Source organism: Silene latifolia, chromosome 10 (assembly GCF_048544455.1).
Source record: "Silene latifolia isolate original U9 population chromosome 10, ASM4854445v1, whole genome shotgun sequence".
NCBI lineage: Eukaryota > Viridiplantae > Streptophyta > Magnoliopsida > Caryophyllales > Caryophyllaceae > Silene > Silene latifolia.
In genome coordinates this window covers 16,381,524-16,403,269 of record NC_133535.1, presented here as the reverse complement: position 1 = coordinate 16,403,269, position 21,746 = coordinate 16,381,524, and the positions used below count along the sequence as shown (strand labels likewise).

The 21,746-nt window shown below is 35.1% G+C and overlaps 1 protein-coding gene across 1 annotated transcript; it reads right to left on the bottom strand.

Moving 5' to 3' along the window:
• Positions 1-458: 458 nt before the first annotated feature.
• On the bottom strand, positions 459-18,678 carry LOC141607876 (ABC transporter G family member 1-like). Its single transcript, XM_074427226.1, has 8 exons — positions 18,345-18,678; positions 18,085-18,164; positions 8,009-8,473; positions 5,432-5,518; positions 5,193-5,306; positions 2,937-3,128; positions 1,918-2,004; positions 459-1,251 (listed from the first exon to the last, which is right to left on the bottom strand). Exons 1-8 carry the CDS (start codon positions 18,562-18,564, stop codon positions 622-624), a joined length of 1,875 nt encoding a protein of 624 aa, XP_074283327.1. The 5' UTR covers positions 18,565-18,678; the 3' UTR covers positions 459-621.
• Between the last annotated feature and the right edge of the window lie 3,068 nt (positions 18,679-21,746).

The window sequence follows — 21,746 nt, the reverse complement described above, 5'->3', positions numbered from 1 at the left end:
TATTTTGTGTGATCCTTGTATGGTAAATAATTTTGCAATTTTAACCATCTCACCTTAAATAAACTATATAAACCATCTTATAGGAGGTTTATTTGTTTATATGTTTTCCTTTAACATAAATTATTGGTAAGATGCTTTATAAAACACAGAGTAAATTTAACGAAGAAAACGATGTACTCGTATAATTTAAGTATTTTAATTATGTGTTTAATATAATATATTAATATACCATCGTTCCAATCATTTGTTTATCCTAATTGAGAGTAACAAATATCGACAATGTTAAATAAAGGTGTGAGGTCTATGATAAATGAGTATAGGTTCGGACAAAATGGATCAAATTGGCCCAGGTCATAATTTTGCCCTAGCTTCGTCCCTGGATGATACATATGCATACTATTGATTGAAAAATGAGTAATGTTAGTATTTGAAAAATAGTGGGCTGCCTAGCAGAAACCCAAAAAATTCAGACATTGAGACGATAGAAGGTAATACAAAGCACAAACGTTACAATCAACCGAAATGGAGAAAATACTACATAACTGAAATGAACTCGGATTGAAATGACCATACCCGATCAGAACTCGATCAAGAGATTCAAGACCATACTTGATAATAAGTCTATTCGGCAAGCGAGCGAGTGCCATGACGTTTGCTCTGACGAGTTTCAGCAATCTTGATCATCAAAAAGAAGATAACTCGGAAAATTACAATCATGAGTAACAAGACGAGAAGATTAACCCACTTAGAATAATTAACCTGAACCTGTAAAATATCCCTCAAAATCTCTTCACTAGTAAATACCTTATTTACCCCTGTTTGATAATTTCCAGTAAAACTTAGTCCTTCAAACTCATTTTTTAACAGCCCTTCATAGCCGTACGCACCGTACAAAATATAGTACAAGGGGTATTTCCAAAGAATTGGAGGTAAGTCATTAGGAAGTTTTTGAAAACCCGAAGTCAGAAAGACAAAGCCTTGTATTCCTGCACCTATTGTGATGCCCATTAAGTAATCAGGGACGATACTCGCAATCATCATCATCAAGCTCTCTACAACCGACATGGCAGTGTAGATTATAAGTATGAAGTAGAGGAACCGGTCGAACCCTTTTTGTAGACCGGATATGTAATAGGCGAGCGAACCAGGAATAACTGAGATGATGATCAAGAAAGGGATGGATGATATCGTGTTGCTCATCACAAATGCACTTACTCCATAGTGTCCATTTAGTCTTTCTCGTCTAAAAATCTGAGGTTTTTAATTAAAGAAAATAGTTAGGCCTAGTCCGCCCAGACATTCAATTTAGACTAAAGTTTGGCTTTTAGGAGTGCTTTTCGATCGAATAAGCATAAGTTAGGCCAAATAATCAATTTTGAAAAAGTTAAAATAATTTTTTTAAGGAAAAGTCAATTTTGAGAGCCAGGTGGTTGCTTCTAACTTTTACTTTTATTTTAAATATTTTTAATGCATAAATGACAAATTGTATGTTGTAACATGCACACACAAAAAAAAATACTTATTAATTCATATTTTTTTAATTCCCTACAAAACGAGACCCATCTTAATATACTTTTCAACAAAAAAATTCATTTTCATCTGCTTACGTAAAAAGTCTTGTTGAGAAGTCGTTTGTTTTTTTGTAAAATGTTAGGCCAAACACCAACAGTTTTATCAATAAGTAACTTATTAAATTTCTAAAAGCAAAAATAATTTGCCTAAAACGAGGCCAAACATGCAAATACTCGTTAATACTCCATAAGATTTAGCGTCCCTAAAGTAAATAATGTAAAATTTGGAATCTATGGGCTCTTGAATTTTAAAGCATAAATAAAAATTTCATTCCTTAAAACTTCTTTAATGAAAAATATGATAAATTGAAAAAAAAAAAAAAAAAAAGTTAACAAAATTACATACTTTCATATCCTCGACAAAAGACGGGAACCCGCCAATCGACATGAACGTTAAGAATCCACTAATGAAGCCAAATAGTAATCCCCGAGTCTGTCCATGATATAAATAAATTCAACTAATTAGACATTAGTACATAAAAATAAATTTGAAACTATACTGAATTAACAATGAGGCAAGGACTATAGTTTGAATTTTTGGGGTGAAACTAAAGATAGAAAGATTCAGAGTTATTCTACGTGATACCCTCGTGACTTTCCGAATTCTAAATGATACTTCCGTTTAAATTACTTCGTTTAAATTTATTAAATAATTATTAAAAACTCGAACTACTAAAATTTGAGTTTTTAATCCCTTATATTTTGTAAAGAAAGTTAAAAGTATATTTACGATTGAGTAAGCAATAGTTAGTTGATTGTTCGACAAATTACTGTCAAAAATTTAATAGAAATACATAAGGTCAACATTTAAAAGATGCGGATTAGATCATTGAAGATATTTTAAAAAGTTCATTAAATTTTGGATATCAATAATGTTTTTGAAAAATAGGAGTACCGCTCTTACCTATCTATTCAACCCATTTTTTGGTTAGAACATATATCATCTTTTTAAATAAGAAATTTATAATTGTGTTATCGCATTAATATTCGCATTTTATCTCTCATCCAAACCCTTAATCGTCCTATTTTTGCGTGTTATATTGCATTTCTAAGCTATATCCGTATGAGCTTGACTCTCCCATCCAAACCCTTATGGCCTTATTAATTGATAGTTTAATTAGTTTTCAATCATTCATTAGTGATTTATCTCATGATTAGTTATAAAAATCAATCTCACATAATATTAGAAGTTTAAGTTTCAATTTTTACAACTTGTTTATGTCTTGCGGTTTTGGAATTCGATGCCTCAAGTACTACCTTGACTATCGTACACTTGCGGTTTTAAAAAATCCCAACAGATTGGATAATTAGTTCCGAATGAAAGAATTTAATGTATAAGAATCCTCAATTAGAGAAACTAATCACCTGAATTGAAGAATACGAGTTACCAAGGGTATGGTATATAGTCCCTAAGCAAATGCAGACTGCAACGTACATGATAAGGCGAAGTCTGTAGTAACCTGGATCCCGATACATATTCACGAATGACCTTTTAATTAGCACAAGGCATTGAGTTATGAATTTTGCTTGGCTTCTTCTCTCTAGCCGTGCCCCTTCCTATGATAAAAAGAAGAAAAAATGGACTATAAATCTCCACACTTTATTGCGTAAGACCATTTTATAGATATGTCCGGTCCAATAATGAAAAATACAAGTGTAAAAAAAATTAGCGTAGTTTATTTTTACACTACACATCTTCTATTTATTAAAAGAATAGGCGAAACTCCAAATTTTCCCGCCTAAACATATTTTCTAAAATAAAGTTTAGTTATTTTTAGCATATTCTATAAGTATGGTGCACTATAATACACATAATCTTTCAGATTTATATATTTATGTCATTTAGTATTTTACATTCTACACAAAATTATCTCCAATCTTTTTATGATATAAAAAGGAATTCTTTGTTTTGTTTTAAGAATCATACGAAAAAAATTCATTGATTTTTTATGATAAAAAAGTTGCGGCTAAAAATATATTATCAGTAAAATTTTATAAAATAACACCATTAATCTCTTGGTAATAGGAAAAACTTTCATTGAAATACTCATTTTATGATTAATACGATTTTGACTTTGATTTTTCAAATCAAAATATAACGATGAGAAACGTAAAAAAAAAAAAAAAAAAAAAAAAAATTAGTTAATTTAAATTTCATAAATATAATACAATAAAAAAAGTAAAACTCTATATATACCGTGCATACATTGCACGGGAGCTAAACTAGTTTTATTCTATTCAATACATTTTTTTTACATCAGTTTCCTTTGGATACCCTTGTACAGTTGTACAATAAACACCCAATAAACTAATTTCTCTCAAATTCCAACCATACAATCACCCAATAACAAACATTTTTTTCAGTTATCTAAATGCGCAAAAGTGGTAATTGGCACCTTTAGGTTTGGTGAATTGTGAGATTAAGGCTCTGTTTGGTAAAATTAACTAAAGAGGTAGTTGAAACCTGAAAAGATAGCTGAAAACTGAAAAGGTAACTGAAACCTGAAAAGGTAACTGATAAAGTAGTTGAAAATTAGGAGCTGATAAGGCAACTGATTATATAAAAATGTGTTTGGCAAACTAGCTGAAAAGGTAGCTGATTTTGGTGAAATGACGTAAAAGGATATGCTAATTATTTAATATTATAAATTAAAGAGGTAAAAGATGGAAAATATCTCATTTCAGTACTTTATTTCTCAAATTGTAGCTTATTTGATTAAATAAGCTACTTACCAAACATTTGTAAAAAAAATCAGGTAGCTGGAATTTTGATCAAATAAGTTACTTTGGTCATGTAAGCTATCTGAAATGTCTTACCAAACGGAGCCTTAAACCTCTTAACCTTTGATTGTGGTAAGTAGACCCTTTAGCTCTCTTTAAAAGTGAAATTCAACCAAATCTTTATTTTTCAACTTTTATATTTTGCTACAAAATTCAATTTCTGGTCTTAAAGACAATTTATTAACACATAAAAACAATTATTTAAAGTTTAAAAGATTTTATAAAATTTATGATACATTTTAAGAATAAGTTTATATGCATGAATTAAATAAAACGAATTTAGCTTATGATGTATTCTCAAATGTACATAAACAATATTAAAAATTTTAAAACTAATATTCCAATATTCTAAAAAATCTATGTTAAAAATTATGCTTAAAATTATACTCAACAATTAAAAAATTGCATTAATTATTGGGTTAAAAATAAAAATTGGGTCAATTTTCCCTTTTGGATAAAGTTAGCGGCGTAATTATATTGATCAAAGGTTAAGGGCTTAATTTCACAATTGACCAAAATTTAAGGGGGTGGGTCGACTGCCACTGTTACGATTTTCAATGTAAGTTTCATGTAAAATAAAACTTTGAGTTGTAAAAAATTTGTGAACAAATGATAATATATACAGAGTAGTAGGTGTTTTTGAGTTTTAGAAACGAGATTCTAACATATTCTAACACTGCAATTAATTTATAAAATCTTGTGATTATACAATTCGATCCTACCGATTCAGTCGATCCTAGCCATACCATTTATTCAAAGTAGAATCGCAATTCTAATAACATCGATTATGATAATATCACTTTTTTATCTCTAAAATTTATCTTTGTAGGAGTTTCTTACTTTCTCACGTAGTGAGCATACTTGGGTTTGAACATCCGAGTACTCTGGTGATGACTTATACGAATCGGACAAAATGTTTATTGCTTTTTCTGTGCTCTTTATCCCTTCCTCTTTCTGTTGTAGAGCAATTCCAAAAAAAAAAAAAAAGAAAAAAAAAGAAAAGAAAAAAAGGTCGTGTTAGATTTCTTCGGTTCAATACAAATAATTATGATTATGAATGAAATTAACTAGGCACTTACCGACGCAAAATCGTTATTGATAGTTCTAAGGTAGTGATCAGATGGGTTTCTCATACTTGGGCACGGGAAACCGTTCTTTGTGAAAAACTGCAAATAAAGTACGTTTAGATTAGGTTTTTTGTTCCTTCAAAAAAAAAAAAAGGTTAGTTTTTTTTTTGCAAGCAAAGGGAGAATCCCTCTCCCAGCTACCAGGCCCAGCTTCATCAGGGTTGCCCCACGAAGGCCGACCAGGCTGATCCAAGGAGCGAGCAAACCCTCGGACACCCAGACACCGGCAAGCCCAGGGTCCACTTATTCAACGGGGTTTCCCCTCGAAGGCCGAAATAACCGCATGCGTTCCCCACAGTGGGATTTGAACCCAGAACCTCGCAATTCGCAGAATTTTCCACGCTTTGAGGGAGCCTGGAATCACCACTGGGCAACAAGCACTTGGTTAAAAAAAGGTTAGGTCTTTTGTAAAACGTTTTTAAAATAAAATATCGTAAAACATTATTAATGATTCACACAGATTCATGATAGTTTGAAAAACCAAACTTATTTTAGTGAGGTTATTTAAGTAAACTAACACTCAATTTTACAATAACACATGTAATTTGTCTTAAAAACAAGATTTTTTGCAAGGTAAATATAATCAAATGAAAAGTTACAAGATAACAGATCAGGGGCGTCTTTGGGCCTGTGCGGGCCACGCGGCTGCACAGGGCCCCAAAATATTTAGCCCAGAAAACCAAAGTAAAATAAGGATAAATAAACTTTGGGCCTTTAAAAACTCATTGAAAGCTAGTGTCTTGGTGGTTAGTAAGTACTCCCTCCAATCCACACCAAACTCCCCATTCACTTTTTGGAGGTCAAACTTCGAAAATTTTGACCGTTAATTCACTCAAAACTATAAATCATTGAAAAATAAAAATTACATATTTAGTTTTGTTATGAAAATATCTTTCACAAAATTATATTTTTTGTGAAAAATTTATACGTTTAAGGGACGAAAACTACGGTCAAAGCGTCGCCTCGAAGACCACCCAAAAGCAAATGGGGAGTTTGGTGTGGATTGGAGGGAGTAGATTTTTAAACACAAGACTCAAGTTCAAAACCAAATACCAACATTTATGTCTTTTTTTTTCATTGTTTTTATAAAATAGTTTCGTAAAATGTTATATAGGGCCCCATCTTTAGATTTTGCACAGGGGCCCCGAAAACTTCGAGACGGCCCTGTAACAGATTCTAACAAGAAATATATTTATTGTTCGAACGGTTGGGTTAACAAGAAATCATGAGGCCATTCACAGCGAACCAGACTTTCCAATGGTTTGATTTTGGGACTTGCTTACAATTTTAAGAAATTGCAAGTTAATGGCTAAACCATTGGACAAGTACATGTAGGATAGCTTAAACCAAGCAACTAATTTCATTAAGCAAATAGCTTAATTGACCCTACCATAAAAATACAACTAATAGAAATTAGTTCAATTTATTATCATGGGTTCAAGCTAGTTAGAATTTAACCTAAACCATTAAAATGAATTAGTAGCTCGAATGTAAACTAGCTTAAAATGTGATGTGCAAATGATAAGCTAGTGACAACTAGCTTACCATTGAACTTGCTCTTATAGGTTATAGACTTGGTCAAACTTCAAGGCCGACCCGACCCGTCCTGACTCGACCCGCCCCTCGGGTCTATTTTTACCCGGCCAGTGTAACCCGTGAAAAGCCATGCCCAACTTGTCAGAATTTGGGGTCGGACCCGGGTCCATGAAATACAACCCGACCCACCCTAGACCTGCCTCCACCCGCCATAATTTGATATTATTTGGAAATTATACTAAATCAGATGACTCGGCCTGCCCAGACCCATCCTCGACCCATCCCGGTCTGGTTCAGGTCCACTTTCATCAGGCCCGTCCCGTCCCGTCCCATGTTGATCCGCCCCATACACCAACCTAGCTCCGAGTCCGCCTAGCCAAGCTCGGCCTGCCTAAATGTTTGACCACTCCTAGATCAAACACTACCAACTAGTGAACTGCTACTAACCTTCTCGACCCTCGTTTAGCTCTCATTTATCCTTAGGGTAAGATTATTGGTAGTCTTGAGAAAAGGCTTTGGTAAGTCTTTAAGAGAAGACTCACTCAAAACTACCAATAATCTACCAAAGTCTTAATAAAGTCTTAAGTTGAGTTTTGAAGACCCCACTTTCAAAGGAAATAATCCAATGAGTGGATTGCATGTGTCATTTTTTTTTTTTTTTTTTAAGTTTGTAAAAAAGTAGTGAATGAAAATGTAGAGTCTGAGGTGAGTCTGACTGATAATATATGGAGTCTAAGGTGAGTCTGAATAATAAAGAAATAATAAAAGTTAGTGAAAAACTGATGTGCCAGAGTCTTAAGACTTCGGTGAGTTTTCCTCCCACACGAGTTTGAATCAAACATTTTTTCTGTGACCGCTTTTTGAGGTTTTTGTTTTTTCAATTAAACATTTAAACTAAAATGTTACTATGGGTTTCTTCTTTGTGAATCCATTTTATATAAAACAGCTTGACAAGAGACCAACTCATTAAAAAATACAAAGAAAGAAGAGTACTGAATTGGCTGCAGAGGTATGACCAAAGTAGACAAGCTTGCCATAAGAGAGAAGACAAAGGGAATGAAATAACTCGAAAACATCACTGCTTGGTTGATGAATAGAAGCAACAACGGTGGTTTGTTCTTGTCGAGCAAGATTGATAATGTAGCTCATGACATGGTACGATGCAGCACTATCGAGTCCACTTGTAGGCTCATCCAAGAACAGTAGTCGGGGCCGGGTTAGTATCTCCATGCAAATGCACACCCTCCGCCTTTCCCCCCCGCTAATGCCGACTGTTGTTCGGCCACCAATTGTTGTGTCGGTTGCATTTTCAAGACCCATCATCTTTATCGCATTATCGGCTCTCTCTAACTTCTCTGTTTTTGGCATTGTTTCCGGGAGTTGGAGTAGAGCCGAGTAATATACCGCTTCTCTTACGGTTAGTGTTGTCATCAAGATATCATCTTGTGTTACGTACGCCTATATTTCAAAATCAGTTAGGAAAATATGACCTCGCAATCATCATTATCATTTCATTTCATTACTCCCTCCCAGTCACTATAATGTTCCCTCTTTCCCAAAACGGATTATTTAAGTAATGTTCCCCTTTCTATTTTTAGAAACTTTTACTCTTATTTTATTCATTTCTCTCTCCTATCACCAAACCCCACACAACTCTTTTACTCTTATTTTATTACTTTCCTTTATGTTTTGGCCCCACAATTCTTTATTTAACTACTAATAATTCATCCCTCTCTCCTATCACCAACCCCACACAACTCTTTTACTCCTATTTTAATACTTTTCCTTAAGTATCGTGCCATTATCAAAGGGGAACATTATGACGACTGGGAGGGGGTATAATATAAATTAAAGAAGACCCTTAATTACTGATGTGGCAGCATGAACATTCAAAATTTTTATGTAGAGTGTTCTTATTAATTGGGCAAAATTGAAAAATATTAAATTGTTGACAATTGAAAATCCGTTAATATACTACTCGTACTTTCTCTATAACTATATGATGTTTTCATTTGACTTTTTACGGTTTTTTAGGTGACACTTTGACCACGTTTTTCTTTGCATTTATATATAACTCCGTGATATTTTTGTCTAAGATATAGTAATTTTATAGGACATTTGTCTATACCAAATGTTTTAACTTTATATCTTCCATAATTTTCAACAATTTTCTAAAAATATATGGTCGAAGTTTACAAATTGTACCTTAAAAAGCCAAAAAAGAACAACATAATATTATAAAAAAAGTAAAAAAAATACTAAGAATTTGTAAATACCGTGCAAGATTGCACGGGATCTATACTAATTAGTACGGAGTATATCATAAATGTGATAGTGTTTCACTTGGGCCAAACCCAAATAGAACTGATTCTGAGTTACATATCTCTCATGACCCATGTGATAGTGTTTGAATAAAAACTCTTAGGGGTCTTTTGGCTCAGAGCATAAGAATGGAATGGAATGGGAAAGTTCATATTCGTAATAAGCATGAAGGAATGGAGTTGGAATCCAAGGATAAGAGATGTGTATGAGATTCCAAGGGGTTGGTGTGGAGTTATAATTCATTGGATATCTAACTCCATTCCAAAATCACCCAACCAAACACTTGAATGAACTCAATCCATTGCATTCCATTCCAAAGTAGCTAACCAAACACCCCATTAGTAGTTTTCATGCCTATGCTACTCAGTCAAAAATGGGCCAACTCTTTGAATGACAAACTAGGTAATAATTGGGCTATAATAATTTATTGGTCCATAATAAATTGGATCCCACTACAACTGATAACACAATGTGATATACTGTATCAACCAATTACATCCCCTTACGGTATACTGTATTATTATTACTAAGAGACTAAGAGATTCCCTTATTTTTCCCCACCTAAATAATATTTACTCATAATTGGGTTCCTTACTAAATACTAAACTATAAGTAAATAATGAGCTACTAATTAGCGTTCCACTTTCCCATCTTATAAACTATACATAAATTTTACTCACATTTTTAAATTAGTGAATGTTTTAACAAAAATTACAATAATAGTTATACACTTCACTGAAATATTTTATATGGATAAAAAAGAATCATGTGTTATTTATGTTAATCTGACAATCTTATTTATAATAGATAACATTTTTATTAAAAACAAAAAGTTCAACTATCATTTTCATTAAGGCTAAAAATGTCTAAATTTATCTCTGTTACCTCTAATTACTATACATTATTAAAATTTATTTTTAGAGTAAATTTAATGTTAAATTCTCTATAAAAAACAATCTAAAAAACCGCGCTTTTGCGCGAGTCTACACTAATCCTTAAACACGTGAAAATTAACACGCTTGGGATCTAATATCGGATCTCCAAAAAAATCAAACCTGATATTTGTTGGAATAATGGCTCAAAAAGTCCTTTGCCTTACTTTGAAAAAACTAGCTAAGATTTTTTCTCTTATCCCACATTGGAAAAATGAAACAAGTTTGTTGGGTTTATAATGTTCTTCTCTACCTTCTTGTTTGAACTTGTGATTAGACCTTTTGTGGAGGTTGACAAGTTCGGGCTGGGCCACACACGCGCGCGCGCGCGCGCCTCGCCACGCCACGCCGGGCCGGGCCGGGCTCTGGGCTCGGGCACGGGCACGGGCTCCGGGCTCCGGGCTCCGGGTAGAGCACCTGCGGTGCGAGCTATCAGCTCCTTTTAATTTTTTTGGAACATTATTCGGAAAATCTTATGCACTTTTCTCCCCTATATAAACAGCCTCTCATTCTCAGTTTGAGCATCAGAAAAAATTATCTCTTCTCTCTTTCTTATACTGTTCAATCTTTATCTTACAAAATATTTCCCTGAGGTTATTATTGGCAACGTTCTTGGCTGCTCTCATCTGCCTCTTTGTCTACACCAAAGTTGCAGCGGTTGTGTTAATCACGGGGGTCAAGTGCTGCGAGGCCGTGTGTAGTACGGGGCATTTTTGACTTTAGGACAGTGGCTTCTCGTCACGTCACAACCATCCGTTTCTCCAGATAAGATTTTTCTTATTCTCTTTACAGTACGTGTATAACAATCTAAAGTCAAAAAATTAAAAAAAAAAATTCGAGGCCGTGTGTAGTACGGGGCATTTTTTTTTCTCGCACTACAATATGACGGGAGGAATTCCAATCTCTGTTGCGTCCTTTTCTGCACCTTCACCTATCATTCCTGACATGTCTAAATTCGAGCTTTTCAACGGGAAAAACTATAGAATGTGGTCTGATAGAATCGAATTCTTCCTTGGTCAAATTAAAGTAGACTATACACTTCTTTGGTAATGTCCCTTTGAAAATTCCGGGAGGGATTATGTAGAAGACAACAAAACTTGTAGAGGAATGCTTTCGCATTACATGAGTCCCGCTTTATATACGATTTATGGTAAGTATAAAACAAAAGAAAAGAAATGGGAAGCTTTACAAACTAAGTATGGATCGGATGATTTTGGAACTAAAAAATATGTTTGTAGCCGTTGGTTGAGTTTCAAAATGGCTGACAATTCACCTGTTTTGGATCAAGTTCATGAGTACGAAAACTTGTGCGCGGAAATCACCTTTGAAGGTATGAATATCGTGAGATTTTTCAAGCAAACTTTTACTTGACAAGTTACCTCCTTCTTGGCAAAACTATGTCTCTAGCATGAAACATAAGCAAAAAGATTTTACTCTTTTGGAACTTATTTCTCATATCAAAGTTGAGGAGCAAAACCGTATTCAAACAAAAGGAAAATATGTTTTCGAACCCTCCTCTTCAAACGCAAACTTGGTTGAAACCAAAAAGAATTTTTCTAAAAATTCAAAGCATTTCTCAAAGGGTTCTAATCAAGTTCACGGAACAAGAAATAACGCAAATTTTAAAAGAGAATCCAAAAGGGAATTTAAAGGCGATTGTTATACTTGTGGGAAGCCAGGTCACTCATCAAAATATTGTCCACAAGGTTTTTCACCAAATGGTAAGCGTAAATTTGTTAAATCTCAAGCACATCATCCGGTTGAATCGACGACATCATTGCCATTTGTCGTATCCGAGATTAAACGGTAAGCAACATATCTGAATGGGTTGTTGATCTTTGGAGCAACCCGACACATATGCTCCAAGTAAAGAGATGTTCAAAGACTACCTTGCCGTATCCACGGGTGAATGTGTTTTCATGGGAAATTCTAGCACCGTGAAAGTCCTAGGAAAGGGTAAGATCTTTCTTAAATTAACCGAGGCAAAACCATTGAATTAAACAATGTTTTACATGTTCACGATATTCGGAGGAATCGATCTCGGGTGCCTTACTCAACAAAGCTGGAATCAAGCTGACTTTCGAATCTGATAAACTTGTGCTTACAAAAAATGGAAATTTTATTGGAAAAGGCTTTTGTAATAGCGGTTTGTTTGTATTAGATCTTGAAACTATTAATAATAATTCTCGCTTCGTTTATATTCTTTGAGTCTGTTTCTTTGTGGCATGCTAGACTTGGACATTTGAATGTCGCATCAATTAAAAAGACCAAACTTGACAAAATATAATTCCTCAGTTCAGTAGCACCAGTTTTGACAAGTGTGAGGTATGTGTTGAGGCAAAACATGCAAAAACAACCTTCAACAAATGTGTTGACCGCTCTAGCTCTCTTCTCGAGCTAATTCACTCTGACTTGGGTGACTTCAAGTCCATCATGAGTAGAGGAGGTAAGCATTACTATATTACCTTTGTCGATGATTTTTCTAGATATACTAGAGTTTATTTGCTAAGCTCCAAAGATGAAGCCGAGGATAAATTTGTGATATTTAAAAGCGAAGTTGAAAATCGTTAGACCGGAAAATTAAAAGAGTCGGATCGATAGAGGCGGAGAATATGAAGGTAATCCTCGAAAAAATATTGTGAGCTTAACGGCATTATCCATGAGTATACCGCTCCTTTTTCACCCCAACAAAATGGCGTCGCCGAAAGGAAAAACCGATCACTTAAAAATATGATGAACGCATCATTGATCGGTTCGGGTATGCCTAATAATTTTTGGGGTGAAGCTATTTTATATGCGTGTCATGTCCTAAATCGCGTGCCTCACAAGAAAACTGGTAAGACCCCTTATGAATTATGGAAAGGCTATGTACCTAATCTGAATTATCTCAAAGTGTGGGGGTGTTTAGGGAAAATTGGGATCCCAAATATTCAAAGGACTAAAATCGGACCTAAGACCACGGATGGAATTTTTATTGGTCGTGCTGCAAACAGCGCTGCTTATCGGTTTGTCTTAAAAGACTCATCTGGTTTTGGTCCAATTAAAGAGTCTAGGGATGTTGAATTTTTTGAGCATATTTTTCCTATGAAAGTGAATTTATCACATGTGTCTATCGCATCTCCCTCTCTTGTATCTTTGGATAATTCTGATACTGCAGATAAAAATGCTGAGCCTAGAAGAGGTAAACGCGTGAGAACTCCGACGAGTTTTGGACCGAATTTCGCTACTACATGGCTCGTACAACATGGACCTTTGAGTGAACACGAGGTATGTGCTTTTGTACTCGAAGAAGACCCCAGAAATTACAAGGAAGCTATGAAATCTATCGATTCTACCTTCTGGTTAGAGGCCATTAATAGCGAGATTGATTCCATCATGAGTAACAATACCTGGATTCTGACCGATTTGCCGAGAGGTTGCAAACCTTTGAGCAACAAATGGGTGTTTAAAAAGAAAATGAAATCTGACGGTTCAATCGATAAATATAAAGCCAGGTTGGTAGTTTGTGGAAACCGTCAAACAAAAGGTATTGATTTTTTTGATACTTACTCACCTGTTACAAAAGTGGCTACCATTAGGGCTTTGATTGCACTTGCATCTATCCATAATCTTTTTGTCCATCAAATGGATGTTAAAAGCGCATTTTTAAATGGTGACTTACATGAAGAAATTTACATGAGTCAACTTTGAGGGATGTGTGGTTCCGGACGGGGAAGACAAAGTGTGTAAACTAATTCGATCTTTGTATGGTTTAAAACAAGCACCAAAACAATGGTATGACAAATTTCATAAAACAATAACATCTGATGGATTTATGGTTAACGATTCTGATGCTTGTGTATATTCTAAGCATAACGGGAATGATTGCGTAATTATATGTTTGTATGTGGACGACATGCTTATTTTTGGTACAAATATGGATGTTGTCAACATTACCAAAAATTTCTTACATTCTCGGTTTGACATGAAAGATTTGGGAGAGGCTGATATAATTCTTGGGATCAAGGTCACAAGGACTCCTACAGGTATGTGTTTGAGTCAGTCTCATTACGTTGAGAAGATTCTAAGAAGGTTCAATCAATTTGATAGCACGCCTCTTCATACTCCTTACGATTCAGGTGTCCATTTGTGTAAAAATCCAGGTAATAGTGTATCTCAAGAGGAATATGCTAAAATCATTGGTAGTGTTATGTTTTTGATGAATTGCACTAGACCTGACATCGCATATACCGTTAGTAGATTGAGTCGATATACTCATAATCCTGGTAAGGACCACTGGAATGCCTTGATTCGTTTATTGAGATATTTGAAAGGTACCATGGATTGGGGACTACACTATTCTAGGACACCTAGTGTCCTAGAAGGGTATTGTGATGCTAATTGGGTGTCGGGAAATGATGAGATTCACTCTACTAGCGGTTATATTTTTACTCTAGCATCTGGAGCCATATCATGGAAGTCATGTAAACAAACATGTCTTGCTAAATCTACCATGGAATCTGAATTTATTGCTTTAGCTTTGGCAGGAGAGGAAGCTGAATGGCTGAGAAGTCTTTTGGCGGATATTCCGTTGTGGGGGAAACCGACTCCGTCAGTATCCATGCACTGCGATTCACAAGCTGCTATAGGAGTAGCCAACAATCAAGCCTACAATGGAAAGAAAAGGCATATTCGTCTAAGACATGGAATTGTGAGAAACCTGATCAGAGACAATGTGATTTCATTGGAATACGTACGTTCAGAGAGGAATATTGCGGATCCTCTCACCAAAGGCCTTTGTAAAAAATTAGTGCTGGAATCGGCACTAGGAATGGGTTTAAAACCTGTAAAGGGGTGAATTGTGATGGATACCCGTCTTAGTTCATCTAAGTTCAACGGGTCAAACTAAGTCACAAGGAACTCGAGATGTAATACTACTACCATTCCTATTTAATAAAGTGATGTGGTATTATTTTATATGTACATTTATTGTACTCACGGATATATTATCATTGTGGAAGGTTGAGCATTAGCTCTTAATGAGTTCATAGTCCTTATGGATGGTTTGCGACAAACCTGATGAACTCACCTATGTGAATGTGGGGGTTCTCGCCCTAACCCTAAAAAGGTTCTTCAGGTTTTGAACTCTTTTGAGGCATTCATCAAAATAACCAGGAACTATGTGAGGGGCACTTGACAAGCTCAAGTAACATTTGTTCTTAAATCTTAAAGTTCATGATGAGTTCATGGATTATGCGAGTTCTAGCCCTGATTTGGGATTAGCAAGTGCGCAAAAATTCTCTTACCAACTCCATGTACTGGTTAAAGGCTTAGTCCACCAAAGTGGCGGTTTGAGAAAATTTGTATGACACTGGATGTTGGTTAAAGTCCACAAGACACCAACATCTAAACGTTAAATCCCCGTTGCCTGTATTACCTCAATTTTTTTCTTCTTCTTTCTTTTTATCGCCATTGTGGGGGATTGTTGGAATAATGGCTCAAAAAGTCCTTTGCCTTACTTTGAAAAAACTAGCTAAGATTTTTTCTCTTATCCCACATTGGAAAAATGAAACAAGTTTGTTGGGTTTATAATGTTCTTCTCTACCTTCTTGTTTGAACTTGTGATTAGACCTTTTGTGGAGGTTGACAAGTTCGGGCTGGGCCACACACGCGCGCGCGCGCGCGCCTCGCCTCGCCACGCCACGCCGGGCCGGGCCGGGCTCGGGCTCGGGCCCGTGCCCGGGCTCCGGGTAGAGCACCTGCGGTGCGAGCTATCAGCTCCTTTTAATTTTTTTGGAACATTATTTTTTCTGTTTTCAAAGGCTCAATTCCCAAGACTGATTGGAACAGTCTACGGAATTGACTGCTACGGTCTACCAGACTGATTTTCGGTAATTCTTAAGTTTTATAGTTTCTGTACAAATTTCGGAAAATCTTATGCACTTTTCTCCCCTATATAAACTGCCTCTCATTCTCAGTTTGAGCATCAGAAAAAATTATCTCTTCTCTCTTTCTTATACTGTTCAATCTTTATCTTACAAAATATTTCCCTGAGGTTATTATTGGCAACGTTCTTGGCTGCTCTCATCTGCCTCTTTGTCTACACCAAAGTTGCAGCGGTTGTGTTAATCCTGGGGTCAAGTGCTACTGAGGCCGTGTGTAGTACGGGGCATTTTTGACTTTAGGACAGTGGCTTCTCGTCACGTCACAACCATCCGTTTCTCCAGATAAGATTTTTCTTATTCTCTTTACAGTACGTGTATAACAATATTAGAACCCGATCCAAATTTGAGTGTACGTCTTGCAAAATGAGTTGAGAAATTACATCTTGCACAATGGAGTCACTTTTGTTAACAAGCGTACGTCTTGCACAATTGACTCAAGCTTTGTGATAAAAAAAAAAAATCATTAAATATTTTTTAAATAACTTATTAAACGAAATCATTAGTTTCGAATTAAAAAAGAAAATACATTTTATGACATTACTCAATTTTGTTGGCTACTCATATTGATTTATTTTTCAAATCAAAATACATTTAGCTAAAATATGAAAACTTAATGAGATGACAATTTAACCTATAAATAATACTTTCTCAATTCCATTCAATTCTATACGTTTACTTTTTGGGCACTATTCATAGGTCGGGAGAATCTTTGATACAACTTCTAATATATAGCGTAAATAGTCATGTAAGATCTTGTTTAAATTGTCTTACAGAGTACGTTGAGAATATCAAATTTTTATAATTTTTATTAATATGTAACTAAAGATATGAACAAAAGAAAACTAGCATTGATATATATGTATAAAGCAAATGTATATAATTGAATGAAATGGAGAAAGTACGCAAAAAAAGAAAAAAAAAATTTATATATATCGCGTATATATTATGCAAGATTCAAACTAGTTCTTCACATGGCAAGCAAGGGCGGTTCTTAATATGTAATCTTGACGTAGATGTTAGAATATCCGATGTACTAATTAAACACCCAAATAAACGAATTTTTTTCTAAAATGGGGCAAAAAATCAAAGAAATTAACAAAATGGTGTAAGTTTCAAACTTATTACCCAAAATGGGTCCACGTCATCACCAAAGTTATGTTCGGATTCAAGCCGCTCTCCCCCTAAGCGACCTTATCCTAGGTTACATGTAAATAGAGCTAATATTAAGGGGGTGAGTTTTTGAACCAAGTCGCTCGGTGGGTGAGCGACTTGGGACAAAATCGCTTAGCAGGACAGCGACTATTTCAGTTTTGCATAAAAAAAAAAGGTCAATTATGTTGAAGAGGGGAGTCGAACCGGTTGCTGAACACAATAAAGCCACGTACATTAAACACCAAGCTAAGCTAATTTTTGTGTACATAATTAGCGTTTTAATAGTACTAATTAATATAATAGCTGTGCAACTTATTAAATGCATTTAATCGCATTTAATGCTCAATGTATGGCAGATTAGCATTAGAATTTAATTGTCTTGAGTTTACAAGTGTTAATATGGCCTGGTGGTTATTGTATGATGATAATAGGGCCGAGATTGTGGGTTCGATTCCCTGCAAGTACAATTTTTATTTCATATATTTTTTTACTTATTAACAAATCACTAAGGTCGCTTAGGGGGAGAGCGACTTAACCTAAAGTCGTTCCGTCGCTAAGCGACTTATTCCCGGACACAGGTTCGTGCATACCTATCCTACGTGGACCCATTTTGGGTAAATACTTTCATATGTGTCCCATTTTGTTAATTTCTTTGTATTGGAAGCCTATTTTGGAAAAAAATTTCCAAATAAACATGTAATGTAAGGTGTGAAGTTCTAAGGCACAGTGAGGTACTAACCGAGGTCCCGAATGCAAGAGCTTGATTTCGACCATTAATCATAATTTTTCCACTTTGCCTCATGTTTGAAAGCAACCTTCCTGCTTGAATTGAGTATAAGTAAGATAATTAAACGTGAGAGAATGCTAAATAATTATTTATAGAAAATAAACAAACCATACTCTAGTAAAATGTATGACTACTAAAAAGTTGAAATAATAATGTACAGGTTACCGAGTATGGTTTAATTCTAATATATAGAAATAAGAGAATGAAGTGACCTGCTAAAGCATCTAACAAAGTTGATTTTCCGCTACCGGAAGGACCCATAATAGCCAACACATTCCCTGGTTCGGCGTATCCAGTTAGCCCTTCTAAGATCGTCGACCGCCTTGACTTTCTGGTGGTGTGAACTTGACGAGCCGTGACATAGAGGTCACTCCATGTCAAAAATGCACCTTGATGTGAAGGCTCATTTATTTCTATCACCACATTATCCATTTTATTTTTAATTCGTATTCGTTAGATTATTTTTGATACTAAATTACTATACGAGCCATTTGTATATATAGGAACACATTGATCTAAGGTAGATTGACCAGCCATGAAGGGCGGCAAAAATGTTGTCGTGCATCCATGACTTATCAATCAATCACACCCTCATTCATTATTATTCGAGTAAATCTCCCTTAAAAGTTAAGACGGCTACTTTCGTATGAAATAATACGGGATTTGAGATCACTTTACAACCAATTGTGAGTTTGTGACTACTTTAGAAAAAAAAATTATAAACGGTAAACACTAGCTGAACTAGTATGGTTTATGGTCTCATTTAACCATAAAATAGTCTCAAAACCTGTCTTATTATTTCCGACGAAAAATGATCCGTCTATAGCAAAAATTTGCATTCTTTATGTCCAGCTAAATATTTTCTGTTGTTGGGTCACATACTCACATCCACCCACTTTCTGGACTAAGTCAAAGTTGGTTATTTTTAGTAAAAGAATATAATCCCTTGAGTTTTATTGATTGACGTAGCATCCAATATATACATGAGAATTATCCTAAGTTAGAAGATCATATCCCATGGGTTAAGCCTACAATCATGGGAGTCTATAACTAAATCAGTCAATACAATCCCCTAATTTAGGTAATACAGATTATACAAAATATATGAGAATATTGCATATTCTATTACACCCCCGGAGTCGAAGCGGGAGGAGGACGGATGCTGAGACTGGAGCGAAAATCATCGAAAAGAACCTTTGGTAGTCCTTTCGTAAAAACGTCCGCAAATTGATAGCGGGATGGAACATGGTGGACTTGAACTTGACCGAGAGCTACCTTTTCCCGTACAAAATGAATATCCAATTCGATGTGTTTGGTCCGCTGATGATTGACGGGATTTCCGGCAAGGTAAATGGCTGACACATTGTCGCAATATACGATTGTGGCTTTGCGAATAGGTGTACGGAGTTCAAGAAGGAGATTACGTAACCAACATGTCTCAGCTACAACATTGGCTACGCCGCGATATTCGGCCTCTGCGCTTGATCGTGAGATAGTGGCTTGTCTTTTAGAGGACCATGATATAAGATTGTCTCCTAGATAGACACAATACCCGGAGGTGGGAGTCGACTGTGATGAAACTTTCAGCCCCGTGGTCAATACAGATTATACAAAATATATGAGAATATTGCATATTCTATTATTTAGAACACAAAATCTCATGTTTTGCATTTGTTGCCCTTACTTTTTTGGACTTAGTCAAGGTTGGTTATTTTCAATTGTTGGTCTTTTGCTTTTGACATGAATTGAGATGTGGTTGTCTTAGATTGGAGGAAATGTTTTCCGGTGTTAGCCACCATATAGTCGGAAGGTGGGAGATTGTTAAAAATAAGCCAAAAACTCAATTTAATTATCATCCCCTCTCTTGAAATATCTAGTGTGTGTTTCCTTGGAGTGACGAATAAATTTTTACTGTGACGGTAGTGAGGACATAACAGAATTAGTAATAAACTTCGTTAAATTTATGTATGTGCCACATATTATTTAGATTCTTGTCATAATTATTGTACTCCTTCCAATCCAAAGAATTGGTAACACCTTTTAATTTAAGTAAGTCTCCTATAAACTGGTTTTACAATATCACGTAGTAAGCATACTTGTCATTATTATTGTTCTCCTTCCAATTCATTGAACCTGAGACCTTGTGTTTAGAAACTCAATTACTAACCACAAGACACTATCATTCATTGAATATTTAGTGCACTACATTTATTTATTCTTTCTTTTACTTTGATTTATGACTCAAAAAATCGGGGGCCTGTGCAACCGCACGGCCCGCACGGGTCCAAAGACGGCCCTGATTAAACGGCGCAATTCTACATATTAGGAGGGAGTAACTTTTAATTAGGGATTTAGTGTGAGAGAAAGAGAGGGGCGAGCACGAGTGTATCTGGGAGACTTTTTCAAGTGACTAGGTAATAATGTAAATTAAAATAACACGGAGTATCTTAAGAATGGAATTAAACTAATGACAATGCCATTTGTTTTAACATCTTGAAAATCAAATCAAATGTCAAATATATCTTGTAAAACCATACCAACCTGTTACGTCAAGAAAAGTTCGACGAGCGTGATCGATCATGCATACATGTTAACATGGACGTGCGTGTGTGATCGTATCATTAGATCATTCAATTATTATGTGTGTTTCGTACATCCTACCCAACCCAATGAGAATATTAGTATTGACTAAATTTACCATAAATAATAGAACATAATCTAATAAAATAAGATCTTAGGCATCTTATTGACTAAATGACTAGGGTGTATGATATTCTTGTACACTCTGTTGTTCAGTAAGATGATTATACATCTGATATACTACCTCCAATTTTATAATTTTTGAGCATTATAATAAACTTTTTGAGTTTTGTTTTAAAGTTTCCGAGTTTCACTATGAAGTTTCTGAGTTTATTCACTTAAATATTAAGCTCTAAAAAATACAATAAAACTCAAAAATACTACATATAAGTTTAGTTAAATTTGAGTTTTGACGGAAAAAATATTAAAATCTAACTTATAAACTTTATTATGTTAAAAAAAATACATATATGCTCAAAAACAAATAAAGTTTGACGTAATAAGCTCAAAAAGAATACATATGTGCTCAAAAAAACAAAAAAGTTGGAGGTAATACATCCGATGTATATATGTTCCTTTTTCTCTTGTTGCATCCCTTAGAATATTTCGTCGTCTAATACAATCATTCTTGGTTTGCTTGTGCTTTGGACTTGGTTTTCGCTCCTTGTTTCGTGTTTGCCTGACTGGGCCGAGAGCCTGAGAGAATAAGTTTTGCTGTTGCCACGCTCGCAGTTAATTACAGGAATTCAACAACTTCCATTCACTACGTCAAATATGAGCATTAACAATGAACAAAACACAATGGTTTATTGCATATAATAACGGTATTAAGATCGAATACCATAGTCAAACTTTGGCGAAAAATAAACCGTCTAAAGAAAGAATTTGCTTTATTCTTTACACAAAATCTCATTGAAGACGGCACGTATCCGTCACTTTGGAGTGACGGATACCATTTCCTCTCACAAATAACCCAAACAGAGGAGAGAGGGAAGCACATGGGGTGCCCCCACCTTGTCCCCCTATCCGTTTTG

Bases quoted from the DNA above. Each gene is read 5' to 3' on its own strand.
- LOC141607876 (XM_074427226.1), bottom strand. From the start codon at position 18,564: ATGGATAATGTGGTGATAGAAATAAATGAGCCTTCACATCAAGGTGCA. The intron at 8,474-18,084 runs GTTAGTACCTCA...TTTGAAATATAG, and splicing joins CTCTTGCATTCGGGACCTCG to GCGTACGTAACACAAGATGA. The intron at 5,519-8,008 runs GTACTCTTCTTT...CTTTATTTGCAG, and splicing joins ATACCTCTGCAGCCAATTCA to TTTTTCACAAAGAACGGTTT.